The 19775-nt window shown below is 52.3% G+C and overlaps 6 protein-coding genes across 6 annotated transcripts; 3 read left to right on the forward strand and 3 right to left on the reverse strand.

Moving 5' to 3' along the window:
- Positions 1-678: 678 nt before the first annotated feature.
- Positions 679-3379, forward strand: GT037_008887 (uncharacterized protein; the record flags this gene model as incomplete). Its single annotated transcript, XM_038933934.1, has 4 exons — positions 679-951; positions 1013-1185; positions 1237-1767; positions 1813-3379. The coding sequence occupies 4 exons, from the start codon at positions 679-681 to the stop codon at positions 3377-3379; spliced, it is 2544 nt and encodes an 847-aa protein (XP_038783279.1).
- A 195-nt stretch (positions 3380-3574) lies between these two features.
- GT037_008888 (uncharacterized protein) lies at positions 3575-6167 on the reverse strand (the record flags this gene model as incomplete). The annotated part of the gene is made up of 3 exons (XM_038933935.1): positions 3575-4704; positions 4760-5479; positions 5555-6167. 3 exons carry the CDS (start codon positions 6165-6167, stop codon positions 3575-3577), a joined length of 2463 nt encoding a protein of 820 aa, XP_038783280.1.
- Positions 6168-6682: 515 nt separating this feature from the next.
- GT037_008889 (uncharacterized protein) lies at positions 6683-7189 on the reverse strand (the record flags this gene model as incomplete). The annotated part of the gene is made up of 1 exon (XM_038933936.1): positions 6683-7189. One exon carries the CDS (start codon positions 7187-7189, stop codon positions 6683-6685), a length of 507 nt encoding a protein of 168 aa, XP_038783281.1.
- A 530-nt stretch (positions 7190-7719) lies between these two features.
- On the forward strand, positions 7720-9244 carry GT037_008890 (glycoside hydrolase family 5 protein; the record flags this gene model as incomplete). Its single annotated transcript, XM_038933937.1, has 2 exons — positions 7720-7870; positions 7920-9244. 2 exons carry the CDS (start codon positions 7720-7722, stop codon positions 9242-9244), a joined length of 1476 nt encoding a protein of 491 aa, XP_038783282.1.
- Positions 9245-9479: 235 nt separating this feature from the next.
- On the reverse strand, positions 9480-10181 carry GT037_008891 (ribosomal protein s18; the record flags this gene model as incomplete). The annotated part of the gene is made up of 2 exons (XM_038933938.1): positions 9480-10027; positions 10094-10181. The coding sequence occupies 2 exons, from the start codon at positions 10179-10181 to the stop codon at positions 9480-9482; spliced, it is 636 nt and encodes a 211-aa protein (XP_038783283.1).
- Positions 10182-10497: 316 nt separating this feature from the next.
- Positions 10498-19380, forward strand: GT037_008892 (uncharacterized protein; the record flags this gene model as incomplete). Its single annotated transcript, XM_038933939.1, has 6 exons — positions 10498-12782; positions 13788-13828; positions 13887-17253; positions 18065-18113; positions 18485-18769; positions 18820-19380. 6 exons carry the CDS (start codon positions 10498-10500, stop codon positions 19378-19380), a joined length of 6588 nt encoding a protein of 2195 aa, XP_038783284.1.
- Positions 19381-19775: the final 395 nt, after the last annotated feature.

The raw sequence follows: 19775 nt of genomic DNA on the forward strand, positions 1-19775 counted from the left end.
TTGCCCCGCACCAAGACACGATCGCCACCGCGCACTGACACGCTCACCTGTCGCGCCCTTACTCCAAGCTGCGATCTACGCTTTGCGCTTTACATGTCGCCTGCAACATCACGTCCTGTTCCTATTGTCTAACTTTAGTCGTGACCGGTGCCACTCGCACGAATGATGAAGATGTCGACACGGCCTACCAGAGATTCACTGTGTGGCGTTGATATGTCACGCGTCCTTAGCCAGACCGAGATAGGAGCTGGTATGTCCAGCTGAATTCGCGTTCACAGCCACGAATGATTGTGGTGGCTTGGGGACCAATGGGCCACACAGACGAGGCCACATCCACAGCGCGGGGAGTGGGCAGCATATGAGGGTGCAGGACTAAGCGCTATGTGCATGACTGACTGCGCCACCACTTTCTAACCGATATAGTGCGCTGCCTGGTATCAAGAAATGCGACAGCGTTCGTTTCCGGTTCACATTTGCGCCCATCTTTCTGCGAGCTTGATAACCACAAGCACGTTGCGCAACACTCATAACATACTTTAGCATAGCTTCGAGGATAAAACGTATCTCGGCCTAGTGTACAGTACCATATCTCTGCTCCGCAGATGACAACGTAGCTCAGCCTCGCACGCATCAACATATCGCAAACCCATGAGCAGCTAAGTGGCCAAGCACTTCAGCATGGCAGTAGGATTCGGGTTTTCGGTGGGAGATCTGATAGCCGTAGGAAAGCTAGCTCACGACATCGCGAATGCTCTGAATGACTGTCGGGGTGCTTCTGCAGAATACCGTTCCTTGATTGAACTCCTTGAGTCTCTGAAGACGTCTCTCAACCTTATCGGCAACTTCATATCAACTTTACCTATCACGACGTCTTCGCGCGTGGACCAAGCTTTCATGAATGGTATTCTGTTCCATGCTGGCTGCTGTTACAAGCTACTGAACGAGTTTGCTGTATGTGATCCGTCATACTGAAGTCACGTTGTTCTGTCGACAAAACTCACCAAGCGTGTAGGCGGACTCTCGAAGGTACACCCAAAGCTTGCTGAATGGCCAAGGCTCTAAAGCAAAAGTTGCGTTTCGGAAGATCAAATGGTCTCTATATAGCGCAGAAGATAGCCGACGCTTGGAGCGAAGATTAAGCACGCACATGGAAGCCTTCGATCGCTACCTCCTCGCAATTAACATGTGAGGGATACTCTGACACTGAAGCACCGATGCTGACTTTCGGATGTTTAGTCAGACTGAAACTAGCTTTGCGGAAGAGTCTCGAGGACAAGCCAATCGAATCTCCGTCACAGTGGCAGCGATATACGATACGGTCCAAACCACGCAGAATATGATGCCCAAGATGCTTGGATATCCATGGGAAGGCGACGTCATGTCTTCGCATGTCCACGTAGAAGACGCGTTGGGTAGGCCATTAGTTTTACCAAGTACGCTTTGTCGTACAAGAGAAACGTTGAAAGACACCATGAGAATCATGTTCTCTGATCACCCTGGATTGAGGGAAGTAGTGGACGGCAAGTTCGAGCTCGTTGACAAGCAAAGTCAGCTAACAGTCTTTGATGGCCGCGATGTCATTCCTAGGATGAGGTGGCTCCATTATCAACCTTCAGATGCTATTCAACCTGGGGCTAAGCTGCTCATGAACGTCTTGCGTGTAAGGACTTTCCGTGCTCAAGAGTCCTCCTTAATAAATTCCGTTCAAACTCTTGAGACATGCCCAAGATGCGGCTTCGCAACTCCTGGTCGGCAATTCCGAAAATGGTAGGTACCCACTTTGGACTGCCTGACTTTAGCTGACCACGACAGCGGAAATTGTGACATGGGCTTCAGAAGGTCTGTGCGAGAGCTCTTTGAAAGAGTACCGAGGTCGGCTGCTCATAATCTTCGTTGGCCGAATAATCCACTTCCGCGTACAATACCTAATGCTACACCACCCGTAGACTGTGGGCCTAAGAAACTACCCAATGCTGATATGGAGACTGGATATATTCGACGCGTTCATGAGATTGCGGAGTACCTCGTCCCGTCCATTAATTTCGGCAACGACTTCGGTAGTTCAAGGCTTCCCTTGATTCAGGCAGTTGGCCAAGGAGATTTTCATTGGGTTCGACAAATACTGCTAAAAACCGATATCGATCCAGATATAAGAGATTGTCAAGGTTGGACGGCTTTGCAAAATGCCTGCTCTATCAAGACCGATTCTCCAGAAAGCAGAAACCAAGAAGCTATTATCAGGCTATTGATATCGCAGGGTGTAGATGTAAACGCTGCTGGTGACGAAAGTTTTGGAAGAACAGCACTACAAGCAGCGTGCGAGCGTGGAAACGAAAGGATCGTAGATCTGTTACTGGAGAACGGTGCTGACGTCAACGAAGATGTTGCAACTGCGAATGGACACAGCTCTCTAGTATGTGCTGCCGATGCAGGAGATTTCGGGATTGTCAAGAAGCTCCTCGACCTGGGTGCAGACATCAATCAACCAAGGAGCAAGGAGTCTGGACATACCGCACTGTCGGCTGCGGCTTATCGAGGAAATCTCAACATGTTTGATTTTCTGATTAGAAATGGGGCGAACGCACAAGGATCTGCTGGCCTTTTTGCTTTGAAGACAGCTGTATCTCGGAATCAACTAGCCATAGCACGTCGCCTTCTCGAGCTAGGCTTAGACGTCAATTCTTGCGCCAATGGCCCCGCCCCTCTGCATCAAGTAACACACGTCGACATGTTAAACCTGCTGGTTACCTACGGAGCTCGCTTTGATCTACCTGGCTCCGAAGGTTCTGGACAAACTGCATTACAACGGGCTGCACAGTGGCATGCCTTTGATTTAGTTATTGAACTCGTACGTCTGGGCTCCGATGTTCATCTTCCAGGTCCGGCGACAGGTGGCTCAAGTGCACTGCAAGCAGCGGCTACCAGGTGCAGGTATGGAACTGAAGAGAGTGTTCGTATAATGAGATTTCTCGTCGAAGAGCACGGCGTGGATGTCAACGAACCACGTTCGCAAGAGGAGGAATATACAAGTCTTGAAACGGCGTGTCAAGAGACAGCTCAGCAGGATGAGCATCGATGGAGCATTGAAGGCGTAAGATTCCTGGTCGAGCAAGGTGCCGTTATCACACCTTTCACCCTACATGTGGCCACCGCCTGGAACCATACCAAACTACTCGACTTTCTCCTGCAAAACGGTGTGCGCATTGAACATATCAGCAGCCCGGCGAACATTCGACTCTATCCGTACTTCTTAAGCGAGCGCCGCAAATTTGGTGCAACCGTCATCGAGACTGCTAGAATCAATGGCCATTTGGCGCTTGCAGAAGCTCTGGAGAATTGGTCACCATCAACCCAACTAGGAATCGGTCTGAACGAGTGAGGTTCTGACTGAATCTTTAGTTCTATGACTAGAAAGCAAATTCGAATCTCTATGACAAAGAGTGATCATTGTATGTCTCGACGACACGACATCTGAGAGCTAGCCCTGATTCCACATGACTGTGCACGAGCACATACCACACTACAAAGGCGAAAGGCTCCCTGCGAAGTAAACGCAACTCCAGCAACCCACCCACTACCCCACCAAACCCCCCAACTTCCCCGCCTCCCCAGCACCACCCCCAGCACCACCACCCGCAATCCCCACCTCCCTCTTAAACCTCGACAACCAATTCGGAAAATCCGCCGGCGTCTGATTCCACGGATCATCCCCATCATACATGATCCACCTCGCCTGATGCTGAATCTCCTCATCGCTCGGAATATGACAATTCGGATTCTTGGGCGAGAGCGTCGACGCCGCCCACCGCCTCATATCGCTATCGAAGATGCGGTAGAAATTGGTATCATCAGGTAGCAAAGAGCGCAAGCGACCGTACATGTCTACCTGCGTAGCAGTCGTCGTCGTCGATTCAGGCAGCATGGGAGGAGGAGGCGTGTCTTCTGGGAAAGTGGGGAGGGAGGAGGTGAAGAAGTCGTGTGTCTGTTTGGAAGGACTTGCGGTGCCGAGAGCCGAGATTGAAGCTTCTTTGTAAGGAGAGTTTGGCCAGGAGGAGAAGTCGAGTAATAACTGACTCGAGTCGGCTTCTATTGGTGGGAAATCGGTGATGGTGACGGTATCGTAGATGGCAGCGCGTTGCTTGAAGGGCAGAATCCAATTTGTGCCAGAGTAGATGCCTTTGACGATCCAATTCGCAAATACATCGGATGGTGTGCTAGTCTCTTGTTCCATGCGTCGAATGATCTGGCATGCTTCGTTGTACAGTTGTACGTCGTCAAGACTCTCCCCCGCTGCAGTACGCTGGGTGACGAAGCTGCGGAGTTGCGCCTCCAAAGGGCATTGTTCGAATAGATGGTCTTTGGCATTTATCCGTAGCGGAAAATGCCTGCTCTCGCGGGAGGATCGGACGGGCTGAAACCTTGCGCGCTCGGTCAACTCAGGAGAAGACATCATCAGGTCTCGAAGCCATGAAACCTCGTTAAGACGATCTGGCATGACCGAAGTAGTCTCGGCCGCAAAGATGATGCGACAAGCTTCGAGCTGCATAGTATCGTTGTCCGGTAGGTGGCCGTGCTTGTCGAAATAGCGCTGGATGAAGAACTCAATCTCAACTTTGAGCAGCTCGTATGCGTTTGGCGGAGTACCCCAAGATGGATCGCTGCCTTTCATAGGAATAAGAGTACCTCTTTCCCAATCGATGAGATCTAGTGCGACGTCAGTTTGATAGAATATTCAAAGACCAGCCGAGAAGTACCGTACCAGGAGGAATAGCGGTCTCGACTAATGGTACAACAGACGCGTCGAACCCCCAATCACCTTGCCAACTGGCCATTGTCACACCAGACTTGAAGTGGTCAGCGATATGATCGGTTCTTTCCGACCATGTACTCATTGTGATGCCACAGAATCCGCATCTTGACCTGACGTCAGGTATAGGCAGCATCCAGCGGGCCATGGACCAATCCGAAAACTCGACGCCATGCACTAAGCGGAGGTGCTGGACTAGGTGATCTTTGCGGTGAAAGGTGCGCTCTTGTAGACTTCTCTCCTGGCATGCCGAGTAGTGGTGCGCTTCAATATGTGCGTCATCAGGCCGAACCTCGCTGCAAAAGACACAACACTGCTCTCCGAGCGACTCCTTAGTAGTACGAGGGCCCTGAAGTGCGCAGATCCATCGCTCGAGTGGTAAATGGAGCGACTTTTCGTGACGCTGCCAGTCGTATTTGGTCTTGAAGACTTCCGTGCAGAAAGTGCATTGGTACGGCATGCTGATAGGTGGGGTGATCTCTGGTTCCAGACGTCGGCGTCGGGCGACCCTTTTCTTGCGTGGAGCACGACGCATTTTAAGAGAGTTTTGCGATCCTGATGAGCAATGGCCTGAAAATTCACTCGATTGGGACGTTCTTGCACTGCTTGCTGAGGACATGGCATATGGTGACTGCCATGGCTGATGGTATGCAAAACCTCCAGCATCTTCACCTGAGCACAGTTAGTAAAGAACTCTCACTGCACTGAACAAAGCGCAGTGGTCCCAAGGTTGACAAGATGACTCACGTGAAGTGGAAGCCATGGCACGAGCGATATCGCCAACAGCCGCAGGTTCATGTTCTGGTGGCGACTCTACCCAGCGCTGCATCGGATCTTTGTGATTCGATGCCATCTTGATAGCAGGTGTGCCAGGTCTCGGGATGATATCAATGGGAGAGGTGGGTGAGTTCTTTACTTGCGGCGAAGTCGGTCGAACGCTCTGTACTTTGCCACGTCGACGGGCATTCGCAAACCAGTTCGTGAGCTGCGCCTTGTTCAATCCCGTACGATCCTGGAGTGCCAGCATCTCACTCTCAGTAGGGTAAGGGTGCTTGTGATGAACAGAAAGCCAATCTTTGAGCGTACGGATAACTTCTCTAGAGAAGCGGCTGCCAAGTTTTGGTCTAGAGATTGAAGCGCTTGGCGTAGGAAAGGGCGACGAAGATGCAGTAGAGTTGTTCGATAGATCCAAAAGCGACGAATCCATCATCCAGTTTTCGTTATACTGAGAGGATGCAGCGTTAGAAGCTGCCAGTGCTTCGGACAAACCGGCAAAAGTGCCATCGTCCAAGGTTTGATCTGAGCCGAATTGATGATCCTGAAAGGCAAAGAAAGCATCCAAATCTGCTGCACTATCCATGTTGACGATTCCTTGAACTTTACGAGCATGAAGAGAGAGTTTGCGGGGTAGGAAGGTCGGTTTCCAGGGACACGCTAAGTTGTTCTGATGCTAACGAAAGAAGGGATAGCGCACATGTCAACTACGCCTTACGCTAGGTTCGTTAGAAAACTCCGATCCAAAATATACTTGCTCCGCGTTCGTATTCATGCTAGCAGTTAATCGTTACAGACGCGAATGTCCACTCCTGGACGCTGTCCTTCCACGCGGTTACTATGTGAATGCATTGCTGAATCATACAAGGCGTATCGGCCGTTGAAACCTTTGCTGCTTCTTGGAGACGCGAAGTATCAAGGATGATGCAAGACAAAAGTCCGTACATGCGCACGTCCATAGGGGCCAGATGATGTTCGATTACAGCGCGCAACTGTGACAGTCTTCTAAGCAGTTGAACATGAAGACTCCAGTTCACATCCGCCTACCTTTCGCGGTCAGTACCCAACACTACTCATACAGGTCTATCAGAAACTCACTCATCAACTCCCCCCTTTCCTCAACTTCGCCCAAGGGTCTTCAACAAAGCTGGGCAGGAAGTACGCTGTATCTCCATTCTCCGTCCTGACACCGTTGCGCAGCGAATTCAACTCTGTTCGAGAAATTGAAGGACCGCCAAAAGACACCATCTCCCCGGCAGATTGATCGGCTGAAGCTGCCGGAGCTTGGGCAGTTGCAGTCGGAGGCGGGTGTTCAGGAAGATTCTGGCCACGAGCCAGAAAGCTGGCAAGACCTGCATCTGTTGTTTGATTCTTCTTTTGTCTACCCAGCGCATTACTTTGGGCCTGCAGTTTCTCACTCTTGACATCTTCTGCACTCGCCACTTTTTTCGTTCGGACGCCTAGTGCAGTCGAGTTGGCACCGCTCGCATCATTCGCATCGGGCTTGGCTTTGGGCGAGTGGTCGAATTTACGTTTCTTCGTACCGCCAAACGAAGCAAACCCCATAGCTGCTGCTATCTCGTCGTTTTCCTCGTCTTCCATGTCCATGTTGGTGGATTAGTGGTGTGCCTGTTGACCTGGGCCGCGACCAAGATCGCGATGAAGAAGCTTGCCTCGCTGAGCTACCGAGATGCGTACGCGCACGGACCGCTCCCTCACATGTCTGCATCGGCACTCGGAGCTTGGCAACTGCCACCTGCACGAACCCCAGCCGCATCCGCGTTCCTCGTCCCACTATCCCCAAGGCATCACGGAGACCCACACTCCGAGACTACAACGGGGATCCACGCACCGGAAGCAGTATCCCTACCTTCACTACGTATGTTTACATATTTCCGGAAAAACTTACCTATGGACCTCGTTCCAGCAGAGAGCGATGATCTCCACTCGAATGGAGAAGGCCGCATCGTCGGGGCGTTCTTCCTCCGCACATGATGTCAACCGCAGGCGATATTCACGGGTACTGGCATAGTCGGACCGGAGCCTCGGGTTACGCGGATGGGCATATAAGCTTCGATGTAATCCTTTGTTGTATGCTTGTGTCCAAGCCGCATTCTTAGCATCTTTGAGTTCTCGAGATGAAAGCAGCTCTCCAGGTGTTGTTCGCCTCGCTGGCTGCGGGCTCTGTGCTTCCGAAAGGAGGTAATGACAGTGCAATTCCAGACGACGACTTTGTCTATGTGGATGGACTGCGATTATACAATGGAGATGGGTTATACTATCTTACTGGTAACATCGTCTTCGGGTCTTTTGAAGCCACAGACTGACCATGATCAAGGTATCAACTACTGGGCTTGTATGAATCTCGCCGCAAGTCCATCCGCAGGCGGCAACTACTCACGCCTAGTCACAGAGCTCGACCAAATGGCATCCAAAGGCATAAACCACCTGCGTATCATGGCCGCGTCAGAAGGCGCTCCAACCCCACAGCCCTTTAGAATGAACCCGCCACTCATGTCCGCCCCGGGCCAGTACAACGAAGACGTCTTCACAGGCCTCGACATCTGCCTGGCGGAGATGTCAAAACGTGGTATGCGTGCCACCATGACGTTGAACAACGAATGGCAATGGAGCGGCGGCTTTGCCCAATACGTCTCCTGGGCCAACAACAACACGGCGATTCCCTACCCAGAGTCCTGGAACCTGACCGCACCACCGCAGCGCGAAACACCTGGAACGGGATGGGGGAACTACACCGAAGAAGGCGTGAACGCGGCTCCATACAGTAACTTTACGCGCTTCGCCAACTTGATCTACAACAACACACAGGCCGAGACGTGGTACAAAGACCACATCAAAACCGTCATGAGCCGACGCAACACCATTACTGGGCGTTTATATACCGAAGATCCGACCATCATGACCTGGCAACTCGCCAACGAACCCCAGCCGAGTGATGAACTGGGGTACACAGGCCCATACAACATCTTCCTGGAGCCGAATCCCGACGACCTGCTCTTCCCCTGGGTCGACCGCATATCAGCCTACATCCGGTCTCTAGGCCCCAAGCAGCTCATCAGCGTGGGTCTCGAAGCCAAGCAAGGCGAATACTACTTCAAGCGGGTGAACAACTTTTCCACCGTCGACTACGCCACGACGCACTGCTGGGTGCAGAACTGGGGCGTGTACGACATGTACAACGCCACCGACGCCAATCTCGTCGCTGCACAAGATTTTGCGCGTGACTTTATGAAGAATTCGAGCCAGTGGGCCAAGGACATTGGCAAACCGGTTTTCCTTGAGGAATTCGGCATGGCGAGGGATAATTGGGAGAATGAGGATAAAGAGTATCCGTATCTGTCGACGGCTTCGACGACGCATAAAGATGCTTACTTTACTACCATTATTGGCGCCGTCATGGACGAATTTCGTAATGGCGGCGCGTACATTGGTACCTCGCCCTGGGCTTACGGCGGTATCTGGAGACCCGAGACGCAGCTTGCGAATGAGTTTGGTATGGTGTGGGCGGGCGACCCACCGCATGAGAGTCCCGGGTGGTATGATTTGTACGATGACGATCATGCTATGGAGATTGTGAGTGCGCAGCAGAAGATGATCAAGATGTGGATTGAGAAGCAAGGCAAGAACCAGACGGGTTATTAGCTAGATTAGCAAGTAAAGAAGAATTAATTCCTCTTGCCAAAGTATCAGGTCCTATCGATTGGACCGAGGAAGTGGACGTCTCCCTCGTCTCTGGCGCATATCGTCTCCTTTTCAAGCCCGAAGAGATCATGTTCTTCGTAACGCACGTGGTACCACAACTCTGATGAACGATATACTGCGATGCTGCCATGTATACCTATGAGATTTCCTTTGTTATCATACATCAACCCCTCTCTTACAAGAACCTGGTTGGCGAACTCTTCTTCAACACCAACGGATGCCTATGCACACTAGGCATAAGCCCCAGCCCAACCGCCCTCCGTATCGCCTTGGCAATCTTCCTCTGATTCTTAGGCCGTAAGCCCGTATCCTTTGAATGCTTTATTCGGCCCATCTCCGTCATGTACTCGGACATCATGGTAAAATTCTTGTACTCCAGGACGGGATTGATGCCCAGTACATCAAAGGCATCTTGCTGCGGCTTCTTGCGCCCGTACTTCCACTTCTTCTGCTCGGTCCCGCTGAGGTCGTGCGGCGAGTACACGTCGCCGGGCTGCCATTTGCGGTATATCTGGCGCTGGTACTGGGCTATGCGTTCGGATTCGGCGAGCTCGCGCGAGGGCGTGGTGCTGTCGAGACCGGCGCCGCGGGCGAAGCGCGACAAGGCGGAGGTGGGAGGGGGCGTGGACGGGGACTTGGATGGGGAACTCGGAGGGAATGGGGCACCGGTGTTGGAAGGGTGGCGGCCGGCGGTGGAGGTTTTGAGGATGTCGAGGACGTCTTCTGTGGGTGGTGTTAGATTCATGTCTGTGTGTGTGTGTGTGTGGAATAGAGGGATTGTCGGCTCACCTTGCTTCTTCGAGGCCGAAGAGAAGTAGCGCATGCAGGTTCTGCCTGGCGAGGGTAGGGGCCGAAGTGGTAATCGCATCACGGACATGTTGGCAGGTGGTGTGTCGCCTTTGCCGTCGTCGTGGTGACTTTTCGGGATGCGATGCGGAGCGGCCTCGGTGGTCGGAGGTTGGACTTTCTTAGCGCCATATGATTTCACGGCAGAGAAGAGCTTCCCGCAATGCTCCCCTCACTTGCACCTTGCCCCCCGCGCTCTCCTTCCGTCTCGTCTTCTTCGTGTAAATACTATTCCTCCGCCTATGGATACCCTGTTCGTGTAGATACAATCTTTCTCGGTGCGCCAATTGCACCCAAACAACTACGTCACCACACTTTTTGTCCACCACCTGGCCAACTTCGCCGCCATGCCATCGCACTTGACCCGCGTCGTTTTCCGCAACATCATCGCCAACGAGCCGCTGCTATACCGAGGATGTCGCTACCGAGCCCTTCGACCCCGCGTAGTCACGCAGCACGGCGCCCGCTCGCTCCCACAAACCCAGCGGCGGACCTTCTTTGGAGATCTGTTCAAACAGCGTCGAAAGCTCAAGCCTGCAGAGGCTCCGCCTGGACTGAGTAAAATGGCCGAGGTGTCATATGCGCAGGCGAACTCCGTCAGGCCGCCGAAACCGAGCGAGGTCGCGGATGCAATCAAAGACTTCTTTGCGCAGAGAAAAGGCACCTTCGAGGACTGGCACGTAGCGAGCGCACATCAAGCCTTTCAATATCTGCTGGGAAACCCAAGAGAAGACGGGCAGCCGTGGTTGAGTAGGCAGGATCTTGAGAATGTCATGGAGAAACTGCTGGATACTTCAAAGCGGCCCGAAGTTTTGGGCAATGCGCACATTATGTTCGGCCGGCTTGTCGTCGATCAAATGGCCAAGTTGATGGAGCAGCAGTCGGACAAAGGGGCGGATGAGAAGAAGAAGAAAGTGGAACACATGGGCATCCCACTCGACATGTACACCAAGTGGAAACAGATCCAAGTGTTGTCTTTGTTCGGCGCGACTACCGAAGCGAGAGACATGGCGGTGGAAGCGTTCAAATACGACGCAACTGCAAGTTCTCGGATACGTCATACCATACTGGCTGCCTGGCACACCATACTTGGAGGAGTCACCCGCGAGGGCGATTTGAACGAGGTATCCAAGACTATTGATGCTTTCGAAGAAGCCTCGATTCCCTTGACTAAACCCGCTCAAAACAAACTTGTATCATTCTACGCTGAGCGTAGAGACCTGGACAAGGCCAAATACTGGTATGCCCAGCCTGTTTACACCAAACTCAACCAGGAGCCTACGCAGCCATTGGGCAGCACCAGCTCTGCACTGCTCAAGGCTTGTGCCGCAGAGGGCGATTTGACCTTTGGTCAGCAGGTAATCGCAACTATGCTCAAAGATGACATGCCATCCAAAGATTCATGGGACGCAATCTTCCTCTGGTCCGTCGCGATTGGCAAAGGCCCAGACGAAATCGCTCGCATGATGGATGTTCTAGTACGCCGGAATGACGAAGCACGGCGCAAGGACCCGACTACCCCCGTGATACGGCCAGACACTACAACTATCAATGCCTTGGTAGAGCATTGCATGTCGAAACAAGACCCGTACATGGCCGAGCGCTACATTGTCCTAGGAGAAAAGCGCGGGATCCACCCCGACGAGACCACCTATATGATGCAGATGCAATACCGCATCTCCGTTGGAGACCTCGATGGGGCTAGGGCTGCCTACTTCAACCTACAAGGCTTCTTTTCTGGCGACAAGCGCAGTGTTGCAGTCATCAACGAACTGATCCGCGTCCTCTGCGTATCGAAACAACATCACTTTGATGAGCTCATGGCCATGGTCGACGACCTCCACGAGCGCAAAGCCAACTTTGACCCAGAGACTGTCGCAGCACTTACCCTCCTCCATCTCCGAAGAGGGGAGATCCATGACGCCATGGACCTCCTCCAAGTGCACGCACACCAGTACTCCCCCGAACAGCGGACTACCATCCAGGACGCGCTTCGCGTCTTCATCCACGACGGCGAAACCAGCACAGCAGATGCCTGGGACGGATACCAAATCCTACGCAACGTCTTCCCCGAAACACCCCGAGAAGTCCGCATTCCCATCATGAACGAGTTCTTCAGTCGGAACCGTTCCGACATGGCATGCCACGTCTTCTTCCACATGCGCAACCACGTTTCCCCAACGCACACGGCAACCCGCGACGTCTACATTGCAGCCTTCACCGGCTTCGCGCGCTGCCAGGACGCCGAGTCGCTCGAACTCGCGCACAACCAACTCAAACTCGACCTCAATGTTGAAATGGATACCCAGCTGCGCAACGCCCTCATGCTGGCATATGCGTCGACGGGCGAGAACCGGAAAGCACTCGGCTTTTGGCGCGAGATTTGCGAATCGAGAGAAGGGCCGAGTTATAATAGTCTGGCAATTGCGTTTAGAGCGACCGAGGGGACGCACGCTGGAAGTGAGCATGCGAGGGCGATTTGGAAGAGGTTGAGGGAGCAGGATGTTGAGATTGATAAGAGGATCTGGACGGCGTATTTGTGTGCTGTGGCGAGGAATCATAATCATGACGAGGCGTTGCAGTTGGTTGAGAGTGTGGAGGAGGATTGGGGGTGGAGACCGGATTTGGATATGTGAGTTTTTTTTTTCTTCTTTTTTCTTTCTCTCCCCTTTTTCCCACCCAAACTGCATTTTTCTTGGGATGGTTCGAGGATGAGTTTTTGCTAACGAAAGACGACATTAGTCTGGGTGGCTGGTTCAATTGCACGGCGAATATCGAGAGGCAGCGCAGGGTCGAGGAGTGGATTAAGATGAGGTATCCTGAGGTGTGGGCTGAGATGGAGGCCCTGGGCCATTGGGTCACTATGGATGGATTTGGCTATCGACAGTATAATATTAATCGGGATCTTGATCCGTAGAAGGGAGGCTATGTGTGGGGCTTGGTGGACTGGGGAGGCGGAGGGGAGAATGTTGGACGTTCCTCTCTCTCTCTCTCATGTCTCCTCTGCTGATTCCCCTGAGCCTTGTAGCGCAGAGGCGTTCTATATAGCATCTGGCATATCGCAGACGCAGGCTGTGTTTGAATATAGGAGGGAAAGGAGGGAAATCAGTTCATCGTCCTTTCTTCCATTACTTTGGTGATGCTGGACGTCTCTTGTCTGTCTCCTGTCTGCTGCGTTCTTTTCCACATCACTCGTTCAGAGTTCGATTTGTCGGGTACATTCACAGACTATGTTCCTGTTGCGATATCGCAAACCATGAGCAGTGCTCCAACGCAGGCTACTAGTATGAAGTTAAGAGTGGCTTGTCGGTCATGGGTCATCGCAATACCATGGTTGAAAGAATGGGTCTAACTGACCATCACGCATTCTCTTCTCACTGCCCCTCTTACTTTTCACTCGCATCTTGTTTCCCCTACTGATCGAAACTCCGTTTGTCACTCACGTGGTAAGAGCGTGCCTATCGACCGCCCTCTTTGGCCTCGCTGTCGCTCTATATCAATTCCCTCATTTTCCTCTCCTGCTCCTTTCTCTTCCACCTACTGTCTCTCTCTCCTCTACTTCTTTCCTCAACTTGGCTGTGAAAGCCACTATCAAGACTATTCGGTAGCTCTAGAGCTGCTACTATAGCCAACTCAGTCCACCGCTGTTTCGGTCGGTCCGGCGACTGATTGAACAACGTAGGTGACTTGCCCGTCCGCAATAAGCTAGGAAACCATTCAATAATCCCCGCAGTAGTGGTCATGCGAGTCCATAATCTCCTCGCTGGTTTGCTCGGCCTCGTCGGTCTTGCCATCGCTGCGCCCACACCACAGTCCTCCGCCATCCAGCTCGCCCCCGACGTCTCTCACCCCACAGTCGAATCCGAGCTTGTGCCTGGTGCGCCCCCTCAATGCAGTATCTTGGACCCCGAAAAATGGCTTCTTCATGTCTGCGGCAGCCACACCACTGGCATCACCAACCTTCTGGGTCTCAACTTACTGAACCATTGCACGGCCCTTAGTCTCAATGTTAAACATGAAGTCACTACTACGTCTCAATCAGACGGTATCATCTGCTATTTCTACGATGGCAGTAATCACTGTAATAGCGAGTATATGATCGCGATCGTTAACCGCCATACCGACATCCCTGCCCCGTTCGGTAAGCGGGCTGAGTTTGTAATGTGCAGGAAAAAACAGATGGGAGATGCCGCTGAGATCGAGGCCAGAGGTGAGGATGAATCCTCCCCTGACCTTGACTCTTTCGTTCAGCCCGACGAAAGCCGAGCACTCGTTTCTCCAGTCTCCAATTGCATCACCCCCGACTCCAGGAACCACTTTCTGAACATCTGCACCGAGGATTCCTACGGCAACGCTTTTCCAAACAGGTGGATAGATACGTGTGTGCAGCTTTCTCCAAATGTTGCGCATCATGTCACCATCATCGTCCAGAAGGCGGGATTGATGTGCAAGTTCTACGACGACAGCAACGGGTGCAGCGGCAATGTACGGTACATCACCCGGACCATTGATAAGCCCCATAGGTTTGAGCCACCCGCAGAGTTTGGGAATAACCTCAAGTACGCATTGTGTCGAAGGGGCGAGTGGAAGAGGGATGCCGGTGAGCTTAAGCCTGAGACCCACGACGAAGATGTGTCTCTCAATACGACCATCGATCAGCCCACCGGGGCGGATACCAATGAAGTCACCACCTCGACCAAGACGAAGTATCTCCTTGCGAGGATCTCCAGCGACATTACCAGTATCGAGCTCAAGGAGAACTCCATGTACGTCTGCACCAGGCTCAGCGATCGCGTCGGCCGTCGTGTCACACACACGACCCAGCATAACTTTGCTGCCTGTCAATTCTTCGCATCCAGCTGCGATGGCGTTCCTGTCCTCACCCTCAAACCCAATATGTTCGGATACCTCGATCAGGCCATCTCATCGGACGTTGGCAGCCAGATCACACACGTCAAGTGTGGAATCTATGGCTTCCCCAAAGTCAGTGTACGGGACGAGGATACGTCCTCTAAGATTCCCGTCCACACTGCCTCCAAGGCAGATCTGCCACTCATCGCGCAGATCATCAGTAGCACTACTAGCATGGATATTGACGAGGGCCTTGCTAACCGTTGTAAAAAGCTCAACAACCACGTCGCTCGCGACGTAAAATACACGTCTTTGCGATACGACATCATCTGTGCCTTTTACGAGAACAACGGCTGCGGAGCTGGTCGCAAGCCTCTTGTCGTGATCAGGCCCAAGGACGCGGCTTACTCGGACGAACCGATGGCGTCGGACCTTGGCAAGAAGATGACACACGTCAAGTGTGGTATCTGGAACATGCCTGATGAGACGGAGATGCCTCACGGCTCTATTGACATGTATGCGCGCGATGAAGATGCATTCGCCGCCGCCGCCGACATTATATACGCCACAGACCCAGATACTGCCGACGATTCAGGTATCACCGACGTCGTGTACGCCACGCACATGTACGCAGACACTCGAGTCTCATCTATTGAGGAAAGCGCTCTAGGTCAATGCTACCGGCTTCCCAACAAAACGATCAAGCAAGTCACTTGGATCGAGCAGCCGCAAGGCTACGTCTGCGACTACTACCAGCGCGACTGCCAGGATGGCGATGTTTTGCGCACCCTTGATACTCGGAAAGCGAAGTGGTCGTACCCGACTGAGCTGGAGGTGGGCATGCAGATTGAATACGCAATGTGCAAGCACTCTTTTGAGAAGCGCGATGTTTCTGTGATCACCGAGGGCCCGGTTGTGAACTCGCCGTTGTCCGTCGTGGCTTCGTCGTTAGTCACTCTAGATTCGCAAATTCCTAAGCTTCCTGCTCTCGAACGGGGTCAGCTTCACATTGGTGAAGATATTCATAATAAACAGATCCGCGCGGTGGTCAACGCACTAAACGGTTGCGTCAATTTCCCCACGCGCCAGTACCCCAATTCAACTCGCACGCTCGACCAATCTGGTCTCACGATCTGCAAGTATTACGCTGAGGCCGAGTGTGCTGAACCTCTTATGCTCGATGCTCTCAATGACGAGGAGAAGGATTGGAAGATTCGCAGCGACTTTGCACAGAAGATCAACTCGGCAAAGTGTACCATCTTCGAATCTGTCGCGCCTGCGAGTATTCAGGCCCGCTTTCCTGAGCCTACTCTCGAATGGGGTCAGCTTCGGGTTGGAGAGGGTCTAGGCAATACACACATTCGCAAGGTGGTCAGCGCATTGAACGGCTGCGTCGACTTTCCTACACCCATGTACCCCGATTCGATCCACTTCCTTGAGCAGTCCGGTCGCTCTGAATGTTTATTCTACAGCAAGTCCGCGTGTCCTGGTGCTCCCGTCTTCCATACCATGAATCCAGAGGAGAAAGACTTGAAACAGCCTACCGAACTTGTACAGCAGATCAGCTCAGCACAGTGTACCGTCTTGGAGTCAATCGACATCCCACCCGCGAGCATTCAGACCCGCAGTGAACTTCTCCCCCAAGTCAAAGCAAGTGACATCCAAGTGGCAGTCGGCCACTCAGTCTCAGCACTGAGCACCTCATTCCTCAAAGTCGCCGACCTGTATATTTGTAACGGGACCAGTCTTGACCCAGCACACTGCACCGTTCTACACACTCTCAACCAATGTGTAGCCTTCCCAGGACCTTTTGCCTACCAAGCCAAGGTCATCACGCAAGCCAAGGGCTCACTCTGCAAATACTACACCAAGCCTGGCTGCATGGACGGCGACCTGTACTTTAGCTACATGTCGAACCCAACCCAAGATGCACGGCTTAGTGGATGGGGTGTAGTGAAGCTAGCTGGAGTATGGTGTGGCGGCACCGGTGCCACCTCGACAGCCGACGTCAGCGCAGTCAACACACACGCCTCCATCGATTCCTCCACCGTCGTTCCCTCCAACCTGGCGAAGCGCGGTAACCCCTTCTATCACTGGTCCACCTCCCCTGGCTCCACATCCATCTGCCGCCAACGCAACTTCGCCTTCTGCACCAACAACGCCGTCAACGCTCTGCACCAATGCGTCAGCTTTGCTCCTGCAGATCAGGGCCCGGCGTCCATGATCCAGTATGCTGGCGTGTATTGTAAATGGTATGCTGATTCTGGATGCGCGAGTGGGGAGCATAAGGCGTACGATTTCCTTGATTCGCGCAAGGGGGATGCTTATGCGGATGGACTTTCTAGGCTTTATCGGAGCGTCAAGTGTGAAAAGGATGCATGGTAGACGGGTATCGAGGGCTTCTGAGAGAATTTAGGGGGTGGTTTGGTTACTATATGAATGAGGGTTAGTCGAATGGGCTCGCCAATTCATTGTGCTCTGGTGGACGACATGGTGGCCTCTCTAGCTTCTTTAGGTACACAATGAATCTCTTAGCAAGGAACGGATTGAATGTGCTCTATCATTCCTGTTGTGAGGATCAAGTCGCCTACGCACTATCTGTTCTCCTCACTGCTCTTTCATGATGTTGGAAGGCTTGAGGGTGAATTAGTGAGTGAGAGTGTCAAAGGAGAGTCGTGAGTGAAAAGCGGAAGGGAGAAGGAAGGAAAGCTGTAGCAGTAAAAACACATGGAAGCCATACATGACGAGAGATACCACGCTGCTGGTAGTATCTGTGCGTATCGTAGAGCTACCAGTCTTCGTACAAGACATTCCTCAACCCCGCTATAAGTCCGCAAGGCAGTGACGTCACCACTCACGCTCTCCTAAACAACCCTTGTGTATTGGAGCTGCATCGATGATAACATACTATCAACAATAAACCATCTGGTCGTGCAGGATTTGGCGCTAGTCTACGTATCGCCAGGCTGTAGTCTGGGGTCAAGCCTCGATTATTCGGCACATTCGCTTCCTTCACATAGTACCCTGTGGTTTCCTTCATATGAAACACTTGACTTGAAACAGTGATAACGCTTCAGAGCCATTGCAACCCCTACCAATCACGCATGTACCGGTATGTGCGGGATCGACGCTCAACACGGTCCTCATCCCTGCAAAGCTGACCGGAACCGGGACGATCTTTTCATCACCGCATGATTGCCTAGGCATGTCATCTCTACCTACATGATTATCCACACATATGACCACTTTTAACCCATCACAGGCGCTCTAGTGATCACCAAGGAAATATCGTCGCTATCAACGCGTGGAGTTGAGAACCAAGACGGCCGTGGTAGCGACTCCTCTTCCGCTTTAGGCGACAGTGAATAGCGCAAACACTTATCACGACCAGAATAACATCTTGACAAATTTCCAGGGTTGTTTCCGTCCTCGTGATCTTCACAATCACAATCTACCAGTCTCAATACTGATTTTATCTAACAGCCGATTCTGGTCCAACTTGCGCTGAACATGGAGCCTGCCACTCAAACACCTGGGGACGTCAAAGTCGTCCCTACTACACCACATGTCAAAGCGACTCAGACCATCGATGCAGGGCATACGCCGCCGACGCCTTCCAAGCCAAAAACAAAGGAAATCACACCCATACTGAATTACGAAACAACAGATTTCACAGTCATCTGCGAGGGCCAGCGATTCGCAACGCACAAAGGCGTTCTCGAAGCCTCCTCACCATACTTTGCGCGCATGTTTCGTTTCCACGGCAGCGTACATATGATCAACCGAATCGACGGCTGAACGATGCTAACTCATCCCAGGAGAGCAACGACAAGGAAGTAGAAATCCCCGACGTCGACGCCATCACCATGAAGCATGTCCTTGACTTTATGTACACATCAACCTACCAGTTTCTCGAAGGCACACCAATACCATCGACAGACTACTGCAACCACAGCACCTTCGCTCTCTTCCATGGTCCTAATAAAGGCCCGCAGATCTTCAAGCGCAAATGTCCTTGTGCTGGCAAGTCGTTGTCCGCTTCTCATCTTCTCCTTCACGTGCATGTCTACACCGTCGCCGACTACTTCGACATGGACGATCTGAAGGTCTATGCACGACAGGGGGTGGTAGACATTCTGCATGTGTATTGGCAGTACAAGGGCTTGGATCTAGCTGATGCGTTGGAAGAGGCTTTCACATCTACGCCGGACGACGACACAGGAATTAGAGATGTGCTTGTAGATGCGATGAAGGAGCATCCAGGACTGGTAGTTGATGAGGGTGATGTGGAGGATTGGTTGGAGGAGCATCCTGAGGTGCGTGAGAGGGTCAACTGGGATGACTACATGAAACCGCTTAAGCGGGGGGACAGAACGTAGACGAGAAGGCAGATGAAACCGCGTAGGCGACGCGTCTTACGCGTTTCGGGATTAGCGTTCAATCACCTGACTGATGACGGAATGATTTTCATGCAGATCTCCACCAACCAGATATCCACATTGCGAGTTTCTCTTTCTCGTTCGTATTCGTGAACTCTCCACGCACTTCGCATGTGACAAGGCTGAGCATAAGTTTGGTCTCGAGTATGAAAGCCTTAGGATGGATTATCCAATCGATGAATCTCTGTGTCGTTGACGACTGGCCAGGTCATTCCAGTCGTTACATCACGCAAGGCTAATCACATCACCAGATTACGAGCCGAGGCCTAATTCACGATACCTTGACGCAGTTTGACAGCGAACGAATTAATAATATCATTGCACAGGTATTGTAT

The sequence above is a fragment of the Alternaria burnsii genome (genome assembly GCF_013036055.1).
Source record: "Alternaria burnsii strain CBS107.38 chromosome Unknown 697, whole genome shotgun sequence".
Taxonomy (NCBI): domain Eukaryota; kingdom Fungi; phylum Ascomycota; class Dothideomycetes; order Pleosporales; family Pleosporaceae; genus Alternaria; species Alternaria burnsii.